We start from the raw sequence: 17,064 nt of genomic DNA on the forward strand, positions 1-17,064 counted from the left end.
GCATGGTTTAAACCAGGAGGGATAGCTCGGTCAGTGGAGCTTTCCCAGAGGAGTAAGGGGTCCCAGCCCCATATCAGGCCCCCAAGCCCAGGATTCCAGTGCTGGGAAGAGAAGTCCCCACAACTTCAGGCTGTAAAAACCAATGGGGACTGTGGCTGAGGGATGCGGAGGCTGCTGGGTTCAAAGCAGTTCCTCTTACGGGGCCAGTGCATGGATTTACTCAGATTCACTACCTCTGAGCTCCAGTGCTGGGAAGCAGCTTGAAAGGAACCTGGGATATTCAGGGAGGCACTACCTTGCCAGAATCAGGGCGACAGCTGGAGGGGAAGCTTTCTCACAGACAGAAGAGCTGGAAGAGGCCATTGCTCCTTTGATGAGCTCTCCCCCCACAGAGCCTGCAGCCAGGCACCTTCTCTGAATCTCCATCAATCTAACACATGTTTTGCCCTGTCCTGGTGATTCCCAGACACCCCACACCTCCCTACTTGCAAGTTCATCCAAGCCATTTCCAGTAGCTTCTATGCGAGTGGCCTCTCAAGCCTCATGCTTAGGACTTTCCTAAAATATCTCAAACAGGCAGCAGCTGGCCTCAGCATGACCCATACCTCTCGATAAGTGGCCCCAGGCCTGGCACTAGCAGCAGCCTCAGTTGCTTCATAGCTTGGCCTCTCCTGGACACCTCCAAGCCCAGCACAAGTAGCAGCCATCTACAGATTACAGTGTAGCTCATGCTGGGTGGCCCTGGGCAGGGCACAGGCAGAGGCTGATTTTGCACCTTCTGGGAGACCCCAGAGACAATGCACCTGGTGGTCAGCTTTGACCATGCTGGATTACAACCCTACCACATCCACGAGTGACACACTCAAGAGGCACACTCTAGGGGAACACAAAAGCTACAGTGAAGTAAATCCTGCTCCATAGGGAAGTCTCTCCACAGCAACTCATCAGGTATAGTTGCAGCTTGTCCTCACAGCTGAATGGCCTGAGGGTCAATTCCTCCCAGTAACACCAACAACAACCAAGGCTCAACTACAACAGGACTGTGCCCATAGCACACAAATGGGAACACCTAGAAGGCCCAGTTCAGGTGACCGGGGAGGCTGAGCCACTAGACCCTACAGGACACCTACTACACAAAGCCACTCTACAAATTCCAGGAGACATAGCAGCTCTACCTAATACATAGAAACAAACACCTGGAAGCAGCCAAAATGTGGAGGCAAAGAAACATGTCACAGAGGAAAGAACAGAAGAAATTTCCAGAAAAAGAACTAAATGAAATGAAGCCAAGCAATCTACTAAATATGGAGTTCAATACAATGGTTATACGGATGCTCAAGGATCTTAGTAAGACTATTAAGGAAACTAGTGGAGATCATAAATGATATAATAAAGGACCAGTCAGAAATGAAGGCTACATAAACTGAAATAAAGAATAATTTACAGGTAATCAACAGTAGAGTAGATGACGTTGAGAATCAAATCAGCAATTTGGAATATGAGGAAACAAAAAACACCCAACCAGAAGAGCAAAAAGAATCCAGAAATATGAAGACAGTGTAAGGAGTCTCTGGGACAACTTCAAGCAGCCCAACATTCGTATTATGGGGATACCAGAAGGAGAAGAAAAGAAAGCAAGAAATTGAAAACCTATTTGAAAAAATAATTACAAAGAACTTCCCCTACCTGGTGAAAGAAATAGACTTACAACTCCAGGAAGCACAGAGTCCTAAACAAGAGGGACCCAAAGTGGCCCACACCAAGACACATCATAATTAAAATGCCAAAGGTTAAAGACAAAGAGAAAATCTTAAAAGTAGCAAGAGAAAAGCAGTAAGTTACCTACAATGGAGCACCCATAAGGCTGTCAGCTGATTTCTCAACAGAAACTTTACAGGCCAGAAAGGAGTGGCAAAAAATATTCGAAGTGATGAAAAGCAAGAACCTACAACCAAGATTACTCTACCCTGCAAAGCTTTCATTCAGAATTGAAGGTCAGATAAAGAGCTTCACAGATAAAAAAGCTAAAGGAGTTCATCACCACCAAACCAGTACTACATGAAATGTTGAAGGGTCTTCTTTAAGAAGAAGCTAATGAAGATAAGAAACTAACAAACAAAATAGATCTAGAGACACTGAAGCATGCAACAGACTGTCATATCTCACAGGGAAGAGGGAAGGGGGATGGGGGAGTGGCAAGAGATTAACCAAAGAATCTATATGCATATATGCATAACGCATGGATACAGACAACAATGGGGTAAAGCCCAGGGAAGTGGGTGGGAGCAAGGGGGAGGGGGTAAATGCGGGGGGAAAATGGGACACCTGTAATACTTTCAACAATAAAGATAAATTAAAAAGAAAAAAAGAAGAACCCAAAGAGGCCCATGCCCAGGCACATCATAATTAAAATGCCCAAAATTTAAGACAAAGAGAAAATCTTAAAGGCAGCAAGAGAAAGGCAATCTGTGACCTACAAAGGAGCTCCCATAAGGCTGTCAGCTGATTTCTCATCAGAAACTCTACAGGCCAGAAGAGAATGGCATGAAGTATTCAAGGTAATGCAAAACAAGGATCTGAAACCAAGACTACTCTATCCAGCAAAGCTATCATTCAAAATAGATGGTGAAATAAAGAGCTTCCCAGACGGAAAAAAAAAAAAGGCTAAACGAGTCTATCACCACCCAATCAGTATTGCAAGAAATGTTAAGGGACTGTTGTAATAAGAGGCTGAAATAGAGAGAATGAGAAACTAGGCATAGAGACATAAACTAGCGATAGATAAGTACCTATCAATAATAACCTTAAATATAAATGGATTAAATGCTCCAATCAAAGGACATAGGGTAGCTGATTTTTTAAGAAAACAAGACCCAAACATATGCTGTCTAAAAGAGACCCACAGAACAAAAGACACATAGCCTGGAAAAAAAACACTTCTGGAGGACTTTAAAGGACAGATCTACAGCAATACCATCGTATCATATGATCTTACTCATATGTGGAATCTAATGAACAAAATAAACCAATGAACAAAATAGAAGCATGGAACAGACTGACAAATCTCAGAGGGAAGGCAGGGGTGGGTGGGGAGAGATTAACCTAAAAACTTATATGCATATATGCAGAACCCATGAACACAGACAATAGTGTGGTAAAGGCTTGGGGGAGAGGTTCAAAGGGGAAGGGATCAATGGGAGGTGGGGGAAGGGGACACTTGTAATATTTTCAACAATAAAGATATAAAGAAAAAAAAGAAATTGAAAATTATAAGTGAGGGTAGCCTATGTAAAAAAGAGAGTTCATAATGTGCTCTTGCCTCACGCCTTTGCAGTGGCTATTCCTCTTGCCTAAAAAGCTCTTCTCCAGACATTAGCATGACTCTTCAAATCTTTGCTCAAATGTCACATTATGATGAAGGCCTATACTGACCATCCTATTTAAAATTGTTCCTTCCACTTCTGCCTCACCCTATTTTTTTTTTTATTGTTTATCTTTATTGTTGAAAGTATTACAGATATCTCTTTTCCCCCCGTTAATCCCCTCCACCCAACATCCCCCCAGCCCCCAGGCCTACTTCACACTATTGTCTGTATCCATGGGTTATGTATATATGCATATAAATTCTTTGATTAATCTCCACCACCCCCCTTGGCCTAGCCTCTAAAACTCATCAGACTGTTCAATGGTTCTATGTCTCTGGATGATTTTGTTCATCAGTTTATTTTGTTCATTAGATCCCACATATGAGTGAGATCATGTGATACTTGTTATTCTCTGACTGGCTTATTTCACTTAGCATAATACTCTACAGTTCCAGCTATGCTGTCCCAAAGGGTAAGAGATCCTTCTTTTTTTACAGCTGCATAATATTCCATGGTTTAAATGTACCACAGCTTTTTTATCCATTCATCTACTGATGAGCACTTGGGCTGTATCCAGATCTTAGTTATTGTAAATTGTGCAACTATGAACATAGGGTTGCACAGATTCTTTCTAATTGGTGTTACAGGGTTCTTAGGATATATTCCTAGAAGTGGAATCACTGGGTCAAATGGTAGTTTGATTTTTAATTTTTTGAGGAACCATAATACTGTTTTCCATAGTGGTTGCACCAGTCTGCATTCCCACCAGCAGTGTACTAGGGTTCCTTTCTCCACATCCTCACCAGCACTTGGCATTTGATGATTTGTTGATGGTCGCCATTCTGACAGGTGTGAGGTAATATCTCATTGTTGTTTTAATTTGCTTCTCTCTGATGATAAGTTATTTTGAGCATTTTTTCATTGCAACAAGAAAAATAAGATACTTAGTAATAAACCTAACCATGGAAGTAAAAGACCTGTACCCCGAAAAATACAGGACATTGAAAAAAGAGAGGAAGATATAAACAACTGGAAGAATATACCATGGTTATGGATTGGTAGAATTAACATCATTAAAATGTCCATACTACCCAAAGCAATCTATAAATTCAATGCAATCCCTATTAAAATGCCAAGAGTATATTTCACAAACCTAGAACAAACACTCCAAAGTTTAATATGGAACCGAAAAAGATCCTGAAAAGCCACGGCAATCTTGAGAAAGAAGAACAAAGTTGGTTGGATCACTATACCAGATATCAAGTTATACTATGAAAGCCCTGTAATCAAAACAGCCTGGTACTGCCACAAGAACAGGCATATATAGACCAATGGAACAGAACAGAGGACCCAGAAATCGACCCAAGCCTTTATGTTCAATTAATATTTGACAAAGGAGGCAAGAGCAGACAATGGAGTAGACAGTCTCTTCAATAAATGGTACTGGGAAAATTAGACAGGTACATACAAAAAAATGAAGTTAGACCACCAACTCACACCATACACAAGAATAAACTCAAAATGGACAAAAGACTTAAATGTAAGACATGAAACCATAAAAACCCTAGAGGAAGACATAGGCAGCAAAATCTCAGGCATCTCTCATAGCAATATGTTTGCTGATACATCTCCTAGGGCAAGAGAAAAAGAGAAAAGAAACAAGTGGAACTACATCAAACTAAAAAGCTTCTGCACAGCAAAAGAAACCATCAACAAAATGAAAAGTATGCCCACTGTATGGGAGAACATATTTGCCAAGATATATCTGATAAGGGGTTAATTTCCAAAATACATAAGGAACTCATACAACTTAACAAAAAGACTAGCAATCCAATTAAAAAATGGGCAAAGGACTTAAACAGACGCTTCTCCAAAGTGGACATACAGATGGCCAAGAGACATATGAAAAAGTGCTCAGTACCTCACCCTATTTTATTTCCCCAAAGCACTTATTACCTTCAAACATACTATTTAAATTGTATTTATTATTCTTACATTTACTGTCTGTCTTTTCCCACCTTTTCCCCCTAAAACATAAACTCCACAGTTGTAGCAAGATGGTTCTAAGATTGCCCCAGTGTACACACCTTGTATAACTCCTCCTCTTGAGTGAGGACAGAATCTATAAATATAATGGGATATCACTCCCAGGATTATGTTATGTTAATGGAGGGGATTTTGGTAATATAATAAAAGTTACTAATTAGCTGATTTTGAATTAATAGAAAAGGAGATTATCCAGGTGGGCCTGAATTAACCACAGGAGCCATTTAAATCTGGGTTTAGAGGTCAGAGACAGAGTAAATGAGAGATTCCAAACAGAAGAGGGTCTACTAAAGGGCCACCTGGTGGGAAAGAGAACTTGGCTTCTAGAAGCAGAGAACCACTCCCCAGTTGGTAGCCAGCAAAAAAGCAGACACCTCAGTCCTACAATTGCTAGTAAACGAAATCTGCCAACAGCCCGACTAAGTGTGTAAGAGAACTATGAACCTCAGATAAGACGGCAGCACCAACTGACATCTTGATTTCAACTATGTGAGACCTTTAGCAGAGAATCTAGCTAAGGCAAGCTCAGACTTCTGACCTAGAGAAACTAGATGATGCTAAGTGGGTGTTGGTTTAAGCCACTAAATCTGTGGTCATTGTTATACAGCAGCAACAAACAACAGTGTAGAAATTTTGCCTATTTTCATCACTGAGATATATCCTCAAGATTTAGAATATGCCTGGCATATAATAGGCACTTGATAAATATTTACTGAAGGAATGTAAGTGGCATTAATTTAGTCTTAGGAACATCTCACCACATTCTCCTTATTTTTCATATGTTGCTTCAAACCTGTAAAACTTTCATACTCTACAAAAAAATATTTAATTAACTAGAGCCAGAGTTCTGTTCAGAGATACGTGTCTGAGGGTAAACAAAGGCCTTATCTACAAATTCTAATAGGTGCTGTAAGGACTTCTGAGGCTTTCTGATAAGCTTGGGGTTTCAAGTCCCAACAATCTTCCGGGCAAACTCAAAAGCATCACAATAGCTCTAGTTTTGCTAAACACAGGGGTGCTCTAATACAAAAAAATTTTTTTTAAACCCTATCATAAGAAAATTTAAGCTTATAATATAAACAAACTCAGCAGAGTTTATTTATACTGTAAAAATGATCTCTAACTTTATAAGAGTATCCAGGGAAATATTGTCTTCAAATATCCATTCAGCATGATATAAAAACATACTCTAATCTATTAAAGTGGTACAGCTTATGCATTCCTTCAGCAAACATATATTGAGCACCTACTATATACTAGATGCTTAGGATCAAGGGTGAACAAAAGAATCCATTAAGTTTACTCTAAAAGGGAAACAAATATTAAACCAATTCATAATTGCTTATATAAACCGACATGTGCATGTAAGTACAAAGTGCTAAGCAAGATCAGGAAAGGGGGCTATAATTTGAACTGTGAGCTCAGAGAAGGCCTGAGGCTGAATAGGAGGTAGCCAGATGGAGGAAGTCACAATAACCCAAAGAGTGAGGAAAATAAGGATCATCTTATGGTGCTGTTATTAGGAATCAATGGACAGGAATGTACGCACTTTATTTAGTTGCTGCCCCTTAAGTTTTTGATACAACTGAATCCACTGTTCACATGTACTGCTCAGCTCCCAAAAAGAACTCAGGAGAGTTCTAAGAGTCCTTTTAAATACCCAGTAGTTGAAGAGGGCTACACAGAGAACTATTTTGAATGCAGTGGTTTTCATTTATAAAAACAAAAACAAAAAACAGTGCCCTGCACAGTATAAAAGTTCAAAATATAGTGTCTATATTTTTTTACTGATTTTTAGCCCCTGGTGGTGCTTGAAGATATCTATGTAACATTTCTGCTCCATTAAGCACTCAGTGCTGAGTGCTGAGGTGGGGAATGCCCTATGGTGAACCTGGGCAAGTACAGCCCTCTCATAGCCTATAAACAAACACCTGGCATACTGTATATGTGTTTATTGTCTGTCTCTTCCCACTAGAATGCAAGCTCCATGAGGACAGAAATGTTCACCTGCTCTGTTCACTGCTCTATTCTTGGCACCTAGAACAATGCCTGGCATGTAGTAAATTAAGTGAATGAATGATTTCTGACCAATGTTCTTTTCATATTTACTTGATTGCTTGTTTTGTTTTGTTCCTATCTTGGAATAGAATGATGAATGAAAATAGACTAGATCTTGTATTCAGGTGTGCAAATGAAGGAATTGCTTCCTTACAGTTTTCCCCTCTATTTTTGCCATTTGCTGGGCCATGGTGCACAACTGTTTGCTGCTTCTCTGCAAGAGAACTGTACAGCCCCACCCATTGCCACAGAGCTTTATGGGCTTATGTGGGCAAAGTATACCCTCCCCCCACCACTCCCTTATGAAGGTTAGCTGCATGGCTGCTTTGCAACAGGAATGTGAGTCCATGAGGAAAATGAGAGCCACACCACATCCTAGCAGGGCTCTGAGACTGATGGTGTGGTGGGCACTTGTATATTGCTCTTTTCCTTTGCTTAGAACAGTATGCTCCATATCGGGGCTGCTCCTTCAGTCTGGACCCCAGACTTAAGGCCCCAGTCCATCCAAAGCCAATACAGAATGAGTGAGAAATAGATGTGTATTATTGTAGGCCACAGAAATTTGGGTGCCATTGCTGTAGCAAAGCTAATACACCAATTACTAACTATTTGACAGAGTAAGAATTAAGGAGAGATGGAAAAACTTAGGAGAGGTGTCTACAAAAGTTCACTAGAGAAGAAATAAAGATTATGTCTCAAATGACAATTTAAATAAATGGAAAAAGGAGTCCATTCACAAAAACTATACAGTTCTCAGGAACATATATTTTACAGAAGTCTACATGCTGATACTTTATTAAAATTCTTTAAGAATGCTAGAAAGTCAAACCTTGAAATGAATTGAAGAAGGTTACAATGTTAGGATGTTTCATCTTTGCCAGGAGAATGACTTCTTTCTTTGAAGCTTCTTTTTCTTGGATGGACATCTAAATTATATTAAGAGACAGAATAGTCTGTAAAGATAACTTGCTTTTAAGAACATGTTTCCTGCTCACTCCTATTGTAATAGTGTGGAATTGTAACCCAACCCACCATTCTTTCAACATTGTTTATGTAAATTCTACTCTGACTAATATGTAGCTTGTAGATAAACAGCACGTTTGTATACGAATCCTAGAAACCAATTTCAGAAACCAATTTCAGAGGATGCAGAATCCAACCTTCAGTCATCCCAGTTTCAGGAGATTTGCTGATTTTCAACCATAAAACCAGGATGATGAAGACCAGAATGATGTACACCAGGCCATCACTTGACCAGTTTCAAGATCCTTATTGGAATAGACTGTACTGGACTGCACACAGAGAAGTTTTAAACTCCCTCCCCTTGATCACTTTGTTCTGCTTTCCCTCTCTCTCCTGATAAAAACCTCTGCCTGCAATGAAATGTTGAGATGGGCTTTGCAACAAGAGACCCCCATCTTCTCAGGTGTCCAGCACTTGAATAAACCATTTTCCTTTTCCACCAGCATCTGGCTCATGAGTTTGGTTTATGTGGCAGCAGGCAGCTGAACCTTGGTTTCAGTTACACTATCAAAAATTCTCCAGGATTTCACTGACTTTTAATGGCACTTCTGAAATCAATCTCTCAACATCAGAAAACAAAATTTCTAGAATCAGCAAAGTGCCCTATGTCTAATCAATGGTTTGTCACTGAAAATAATAAACAAAGAATAAATATTTCTGGTGAACTTTTGCTGTATTAAAAGTTCAGTTGGACAAGAAAAAGCTGAAGGACTTCATTACCACCAAACCAGTATTACAAGAAATGCTATAGGGTCTTCTTTAAGAAGAAGAAACTATAAAAAAGAAAATATCACAAAGAAAAAAAATCTCACTGACAAAGGCAAACACATAATAAAAGAAGTGGAACAACCAACACTAAAGCTAGTACAAAGGTTAAAAAGCACAAGTAGGAAGATCAAGTATAATTACAACAGTAAATTAAGGGATACACACAAACACACAAAAAAGAAGTAAAAAATAATCACAAAAACATAAACATGGAAGGGGTGAGTAAAAACGGTAGTGATTCTAAAATGTATTCGAACTTAAGCAACCATCACTCTAAAATGGACTGTAATAAACATAGCTTGCTATATATAAAGAACATGGTAACCACAAATCAAAAATCTACAAGAGATATACAAGAAATAAAGAGAAAGAAATCTAAATACAACACTTAGGCAGGTCAACAACATACAAGAGAAGAGAGCAAGAGAATAAGAAAAGAGCAGAGAAGAACTACAAAAACAATCAGAAAACAATAAAATGGCAATAACTACCTACCCATAAATAATTACTTTAAATGTAAATGGATTAATGTTCCAATCAAAAGACAAATAGATAAAGATGTGGTACTTACATATAGTGAAATATTGTTCAGCCATAAAGAAAAATGAAATCTTACCATTTGTGACAACATGGATGGACCAAGAGGGTATTATGCTAAGTGAAATAACTCAGAGAAAGACAAATACCATATATTTTCACTTATATATAGAATGTAAAAAACAAACAAACTCAGATACAGAGAACACACAGATGACTGTCAGATGGGAGGGGCGTTGAGGGACTGGGTGAAAAAGGGGAAGGGATTAAGAAGTATAAATTAGCAGCTACAAAATATTCACAGGATATAAAATACAGCTCATGAAATGTAGCCAATAATATTGTAATAACTATGTATGGTGTCAGGTTGGTACTAGACTTACAGGATGATTACTTCGTAAGTTATATAAATGTCTAACCACTATGCTGTACACCTGAAACTCATATAATATTAAATGTCAACTGTAATTGAAAATCTTTAAAAATGTTTTTAAAAGTTCAGTTGGGTTGGTGAGATACTATGTTAATTATTTAGGCATCTAGAGGAAAGTTACTTTAATATTTATCTTTCAGCAGCAGAGGAATTCTTTATAAAAATGCAATGGTCCAGCAGCAATCACCACTGAGAAGAAACAAATGAAATCTAAAATATGAAAAGGTACCCAGCCAGTATGGCTCAGCAGTTGAGCACTGACCTATGATCCAAGAGATAGAGGTTCAATTCCTGGTCAGGGCACATGCCCAGGTTGCGGGCTCGATCCCCAGCATGGGGCATGCAGGAGGCAGCCGATTAATAACTCTCTCATCATTTATGTTTTTCTCTCCCTCTCCCTGCCTCTCTCTGAAATCAATAAAGACATATTTTTTTTTAATTTTAAAAATATGAAAATGTGTCATATATCACATAAATCAGACCCAGTAAAGTTCTTTATTAGGATTACCACAGTTTTCATTTTCAAATAAAAATTCTCTTGTGACTTCATTTTTTAAATTTTTTAATCCTCACCTGAGGATATATTTATTGATTTTTAGAGAGAGAGATCTATGTCAGAAACATTGATCAGTTGCCTCTTGTATGAACCCTGTCTCAGAATCAAACCCACAACCTAAGTATGTGCTCTGACCAAATCTCAAACCCACACACTTTTGGTGTACGGGACAATGCTCCAACCAACTGAATCAGCCAGCCAGGGTGTGACATCCTTTATATTTGCTGTATTTTCTTATTATTCTATTTATCATCTATGGACAGCACTTTCCAAATGTTTTGGCACCAATGGCAGTGGCCATACCTCATTTCTCCCTTTCCTCCCTCATCTTGGCACTCTGCCAACTTGTCATTTGTACCCTAACTACCAACCCAGCTGCCTCATTTTTCTGGCCTCCATAAATTACCTGTTCCTCTCCACTGCTCCCTCTGTAATGTTTTCTATCATTGGCCCACACATAATGTGTATGAGTTCCCAAATCTCTCATTCTCATTTAGGAATAATTTTTTTTTTTTTAAATTAACACTCTCAATCCCAGCTAAACTGCCTCCTAGCTATGTATGTGTCCTTCAATAAGCTATTTAACCCTCTAAGCTTAGGTATTTTTCAACCCAATTTAAATTGTATAGACAATACATAGACGTTTCAAAACAAAAATTACTGAATTATTCCTACCAGACTGATAGATTTAGCTCCTTAAAAAAATTTTTAACCACTATTTTTCATAAGAATATTATAAACAGTCCTGGCTGGTTTGGCTCAGTGGTTGGAATATTGGCTCCCAGAGGACTGACGGGTCCTGGGTTTGATTCCAGCCAAGGGGATGTGCCTTAGTTGCAGGCTCAACCCTCGCCCAGGTCAAGGCAAATGCAGGAGGAAACCAATCAATGTGTCTCTCACATTAATGTTTCTCTCTCTCTCTCTCTCTCCCTTCTACTCTCTCTCAAAAAGCAATGGAAAAACTATCCTCGGGCAAGAATTAAAACAAACAAACAAACAAAAAGAATATTATAAACAAAATTAAAAGTAAACATAAGTTAGGTAAAAACATACTGGCAATATATTTGAAGAAGATATTGTATTTGTAATATATAAAGAATTCTGCCTATAAGAATTAATTAAAAATTGATTGTTGCAAACACCAATAGAAATACGGTAAAATGCATGAATAGGCAATTAGCAAGAATTAAAAGAAATAAAAATGGCAGGTAAACAAAAAAAATTCAGCTTCACTCAGTAATTAAAAAATAAAAGCTAAAACTAAATTTGATATAATATTTCATCTGTGAAATCAGCAAAGACAGTAAGAATGTTTATATCCACTGTTAGCCAGAAAGCAGCAAAATGGACACATATACTTCAGGTGTAAGTCTATAAATTGGTAAAATCTTTTTGGGAAGGCAATTTTACAATAGGAAATAAACTTTAAAATGTTCCCATTTTTGACTTATTAATTCTTCTGGGAATTTATCCAAAGCAAATAATCAGAAATGTCCCCTAGGATTCTCATACAAAAGCCATCATTACTGTGTTTTATTATTAGTTTTTTTAATTACTCTAAAAATACATGCTTGTGATTTTTAAAAATATTTTAAGCCAGGCAGAGGTAAATAAGATAAAAGTGAAATTTCCCCTTTTCCTCCCCACCCATTCCATGCATTCTTATTTTTTAGAGATAATTGCCATTAATTGTCAGATCCTTTTTATTTAATTCATATATACACATAAACATACTCTCAAAATCACCTGGACTTGTGTTGTGAACTCTTTCCTGCACAAAGTCAAGAAACCACATACTACAGGCTGGCCTGAGGCAGACTCGCTCCAGGTCAAATCCCAGTCCAGCGACAATATGAGAAAGTATTCACAATATATTGCTACATGTAAAAAGCTGCTATAAAAGACTATATCTACTATGACACAAATCATTCTAATAACTTATAAAAGTGCTACATTTATGCAATAAAAATAGCCTGTAAAGCAATTCACCATAATATTACTAGCAAATAAGAGAGAACTTATAAGCGATTTTTATTTTCCTCTAAATGGACTTATTATCCCTGTTGATTCTTTTCAAAATTTCTATGATAAAATTTTTAATTTTTATAATCAAGAAAACAACACTTTTATGAGGCAAGAAATAAAAAATAATGGGATGATGATGATAGAAAATGTTAGTTTTTTGGTTTCTGGTCAATATGACAGAATAGGTATGAGCTGGTCCCAACCAACGTGTAGCAGTTAAAAATCTGGGAGGGATATTTTGGCTTCTGTTTCCCCCTGAGAAGTGAGGGTTCCCACTCCCACACCAGGCTCCCCAGCCCAGGGTTCCCTTGCCAGGAAAATAAGTCCCCATAACTTCTGACTATGAAAACCAGTGGAGATTGTGGCTGAGTGAGACAGCTGTTTAAGTCCCAGGTGTTGCTCTTAAAGGGCCTGCTCACAGACTTATTCGCTTATGGATTCACTTGCTCTGAGCTCCTGCACTGGGGTGGCAGCTTGAAAGCTGTCAGGGCCATATGGGGAGGAACTGAATTTCCTAGCTTTGGAGTGAAGGCGGGAAGGGCAGCTTTCTCCCAGACAGAAGTGCTAGCAGAGGCTATTATTCCTTTGTTGAGCCCTCCCCCGAACTGTCAGTGGTGGTCAAGGGGGTCTCTGGGTGGAGATAAGCTCTGGCCAGAGACAGTAATCTGCGCCCCCAGTTCTTGTCTTGCTTGTAGGAATGAATTCAAACAAGAGCCAACAAATAGCAGCAAGAGCAGGTGAGGATTTATTTTGTAGGAAAGAAATACACTCAGATAGGACCTGAGCAGGCAACTCAGCCAGCTGAGACCAAACCAAGCGCCCTGATATTTGAGAGTTTAGAGGATTTATGCCCCTAGGCTGGAAAGGAGCCTGGGCAAGGAGCAAGTCACTCCCTCCCTCATGTCTCAAAAAAATGTATCTTTAAGCTATAACGCTCCTTCATCTAGGTGTTATGCTACTGGTTGGACCGCATCCTGGAGGGGCTCTGACTCTTTCCTGCTCACATAGGGGTCTGCCACCTCCATTGTCTATTTTTAGTTTGTCATGTCTCACGCATAATTCCTCCAAGCCCCAAATGCCTTTCCCAGCTCACATCTTCCTAGCTGCCTACTCTAACACGACCAGCCTGCAAGTGCAGGCAGGTGCCATGTCTGAGTCTCCATTAACCTGGTTAACACAGTTCACCCTAGCCTGGTGACTCCCTGAGACCTAGACACACCAAACTTGCAGGGCAACCCAAACCGCTTCCAGTGACTTTTCCACACAAATGGCCTGTCTTGGTTCATGTGCGAACTTTCCTAAAATTTCTCAAAGGTTCACAAACCCCAAACAAGCAACAACTGGCCTCTGGATGTTCCATACCTCTTGTAAACAGCTCAAAGCCTGGCACTAGTAGCAGCTAGCCTCAGTTTGCAGCTTAGTCTCTCCCAGCCACCTCAAAGCCCAGCACAAGTGACAACCATCTGCAGCTCACTTTATAGCTCATACCAAATGGCAACAGCAGGGCACAGGCAGCTGCTGACCTTGGTCTGTACCATACTCCCTCCCAAAAGGCCTCAGAATCGAAATATCTGGTGGTCAGCTTCAGGCCCACCCAACCATCTCCACAAATGACATATCCAAGGCAGTCACCAGAGAACTGCTAAGTCAAATCCTGTTCCATAGGGTCAGCCACTGCATAACAGCTACTCTGCTATAGTCATGGCCAGTCCTTGCATCCAACCAACCTGAGGGTTAATGCATTCCACTGATATGCCAACAGCAATCAAGGAGGTACGCAAGGGACATACCTGAAGCACCCAGCTCAGGTGACCAGGGAGCCTGCCCACTGGGCCCCACAGGACAACTAGTATATTAGGCCATTCTACCAAGACAGGGAGATGTAGAGCTCTATCTTATATATATAAACAAACACAGGGGAGGAAGCCAAAATGAGGAGAGAAAGAAAGATGTCCCAAATGACAGAACAGGACAAAACTCCAGAAAAAGAACTCAACAAAAACAAACAAAAAGAACTCAACAAAATGGAGACAAGCAATTGGCCAGACGCAGAGTTCAAAACACTGGTTATACGGATGCTCAATGGTCTCAGCAAAAACTTCAACAAAGAGAAAGGAAACATAAAAATGGAGATAGAGCATATGAAAAAGAACCAGTCAGAAATAAAGAACAAAAAACTAAAATGAAGAATGTATTAGAAGGAATCAATAGTAGATTAGATGAAGCAGAGGATAAAATCAGTGATTTGGAGGATAAGGTAGCAATTAAAAAGAAAAGAAATTTTTTAAATGAGCATAGTTTAAGGGATCTCTGGGACAGTATCAAGTGTACAAACATTAGCATCATAGAGGTGTCAGAAGGGAAAGAGAGAGGGGAAGGAATTGAAAATCTATTTAAAGAAATAATTATGAGCCCTAGCTGGAGTGGCTCAGTTTGTTGAGCTCATCCCATGCACCATGCTGGGCAGTGCACGTGCCTGGGCTGTGGGCTCAGTCCCTAGTAGGGGGCATGTGGGAGGTAGCCAATCAATGTTTCTCTCTCTCCCTTTCTCTCTCTCTCTAAAATCAATACAAACATATTAAAGAAAAAAAAGGTTTATCTTAAAAAAAAAAAAAAAGTACTAATGATGAAAATCTTCCCTAACCTGGTGAAGGAAACAGACATACAAGTCCAGGAAGTGCAGAATCCCAAACAAGATGAACCCAAAGAGGCCCACAACAAGACACAAGATAATTAAAATGCCAATGGTTAAAGAAAAAATCTTAAAAGCAACAAGAGAAAAGTAGTTAGTTACCTACAAGAAAGCTCTCATAAGACTGTCAGCTGATTTCTCAACAGAAACTTTGCAGGCCAGAAGGGAGTGACAAGAAATATTCAAAATGATGAAAAGCAAGGACCTACAACCAAGATTACTCTACCAACAAAGCTATCATTTAGAATCAAAGGACAGATAAAGAGCTTCCATGACAAGAAAAAGCTAAAGGAGTTCATCACAACCAAGTCAGTATTACAAGAAATGTTAAAGGGTCTTCTTTAATAATAAGAAGAAAAAATATCAAAATGTGAATATAAAATGTCAATAACTACATACCTATCAATAATTACTTTAAATGCAAATGGATTAAATGCTTCAATCAAAAGATATAGGGTGTCCAGATAAAAAAACAAGACCCTTAAATATGCTGCCTACAAAAGACTCACTTAAGATCAAAAGACACACATAGACTGAAAGTAAATGGATGGAAAAAGATATTTCATGAAAATGTAAACAAACAAACAAAAAAGCTGGGATAGCAATACCTATATCAGACAAAATAGACTTTAAAACAAAGGCTATTAACAAGAGATAAAGGAGAACCAAACAATTCCACTTCTGGATATTTATTCAAAGAAATCCAAAACATTAACTCAAAAATACATATGCATCCATATGTTCATTGCAGCATTATTTACAATAGCCAAGATATGGAAGCAACTTAAGTGTCCATCTATTGATGAATCGATAAAGAATGGTACATATATCAACAGAATATCACACAGCCATAAAAAAGAATGAAATCTTGCCATCTGTAACAACATGGATGGATCTTGAGGGTACTGTGCTAAGTAAAATAAGACAGAAAGAGAAAAATAAATACCATATGATTTCACTTATATGTGGATCCAAAATACAACACAAACTAACAAACAAAACAGACAAACTCATATCCAGAGAATATGTTTGACACTTGCCAGATGAGAGTGGGCTGCAGGGGATGGGTGAAAAAACTGAAGGAATTAAGAAGTACAAATTGGTAGTTACAAAATAGTCACAGGGATGTAAAGTATAGCATAGTGAATATAGTCAATAATATTCTAATAACAATGTATAGGGTCAGACAGGTACAAAATTGATGTGGGGGAATCACTTAGTAAGTTACATAAATGTCTAATCACTAGGTTGTACATTTGAAACTACTATAATATTGTATCAACGGTAATTAAAAAATAATTTTTAAAAAAGGAGTCAAAAACCCCCCACAGCCTGGCTGGGCATGGCTCAGTGGTTGAGCATCGATGTAGGATCCAGGAGATCGCAGTTCGATTCCCAGTCATGGCACATGCCTGGGTTGTGGGTTGGATCTCCAGTCGAGGGCATGCAGGGGGCAGCCAATCAATGATTCTCTCATTATTGGTGTTTCTCTCTCTCTCTCTCTCCCTCTCCCTTCCTCTCTCTGAAATCAATAAAGACATATTAAAAAACAAACAAACAC

The 17,064-nt window shown here is 38.9% G+C and overlaps 1 protein-coding gene across 1 annotated transcript in view; it reads right to left on the reverse strand.

The window, feature by feature from the left end:
• NEK5 (NIMA related kinase 5) overlaps window positions 1-17,064 on the reverse strand; it is a 96,249-nt gene that overhangs the window by 70,483 nt on the left and 8,702 nt on the right. Inside the window, 1 exon segment of the mRNA XM_081129850.1 lies at window positions 8,299-8,395. Within this exon segment, the coding sequence (XP_080985976.1) occupies window positions 8,299-8,395 (97 nt within the window).

Source organism: Miniopterus schreibersii (assembly GCF_964146895.1).
Source record: "Miniopterus schreibersii genome assembly, chromosome: 2".
Taxonomy (NCBI): domain Eukaryota; kingdom Metazoa; phylum Chordata; class Mammalia; order Chiroptera; family Miniopteridae; genus Miniopterus; species Miniopterus schreibersii.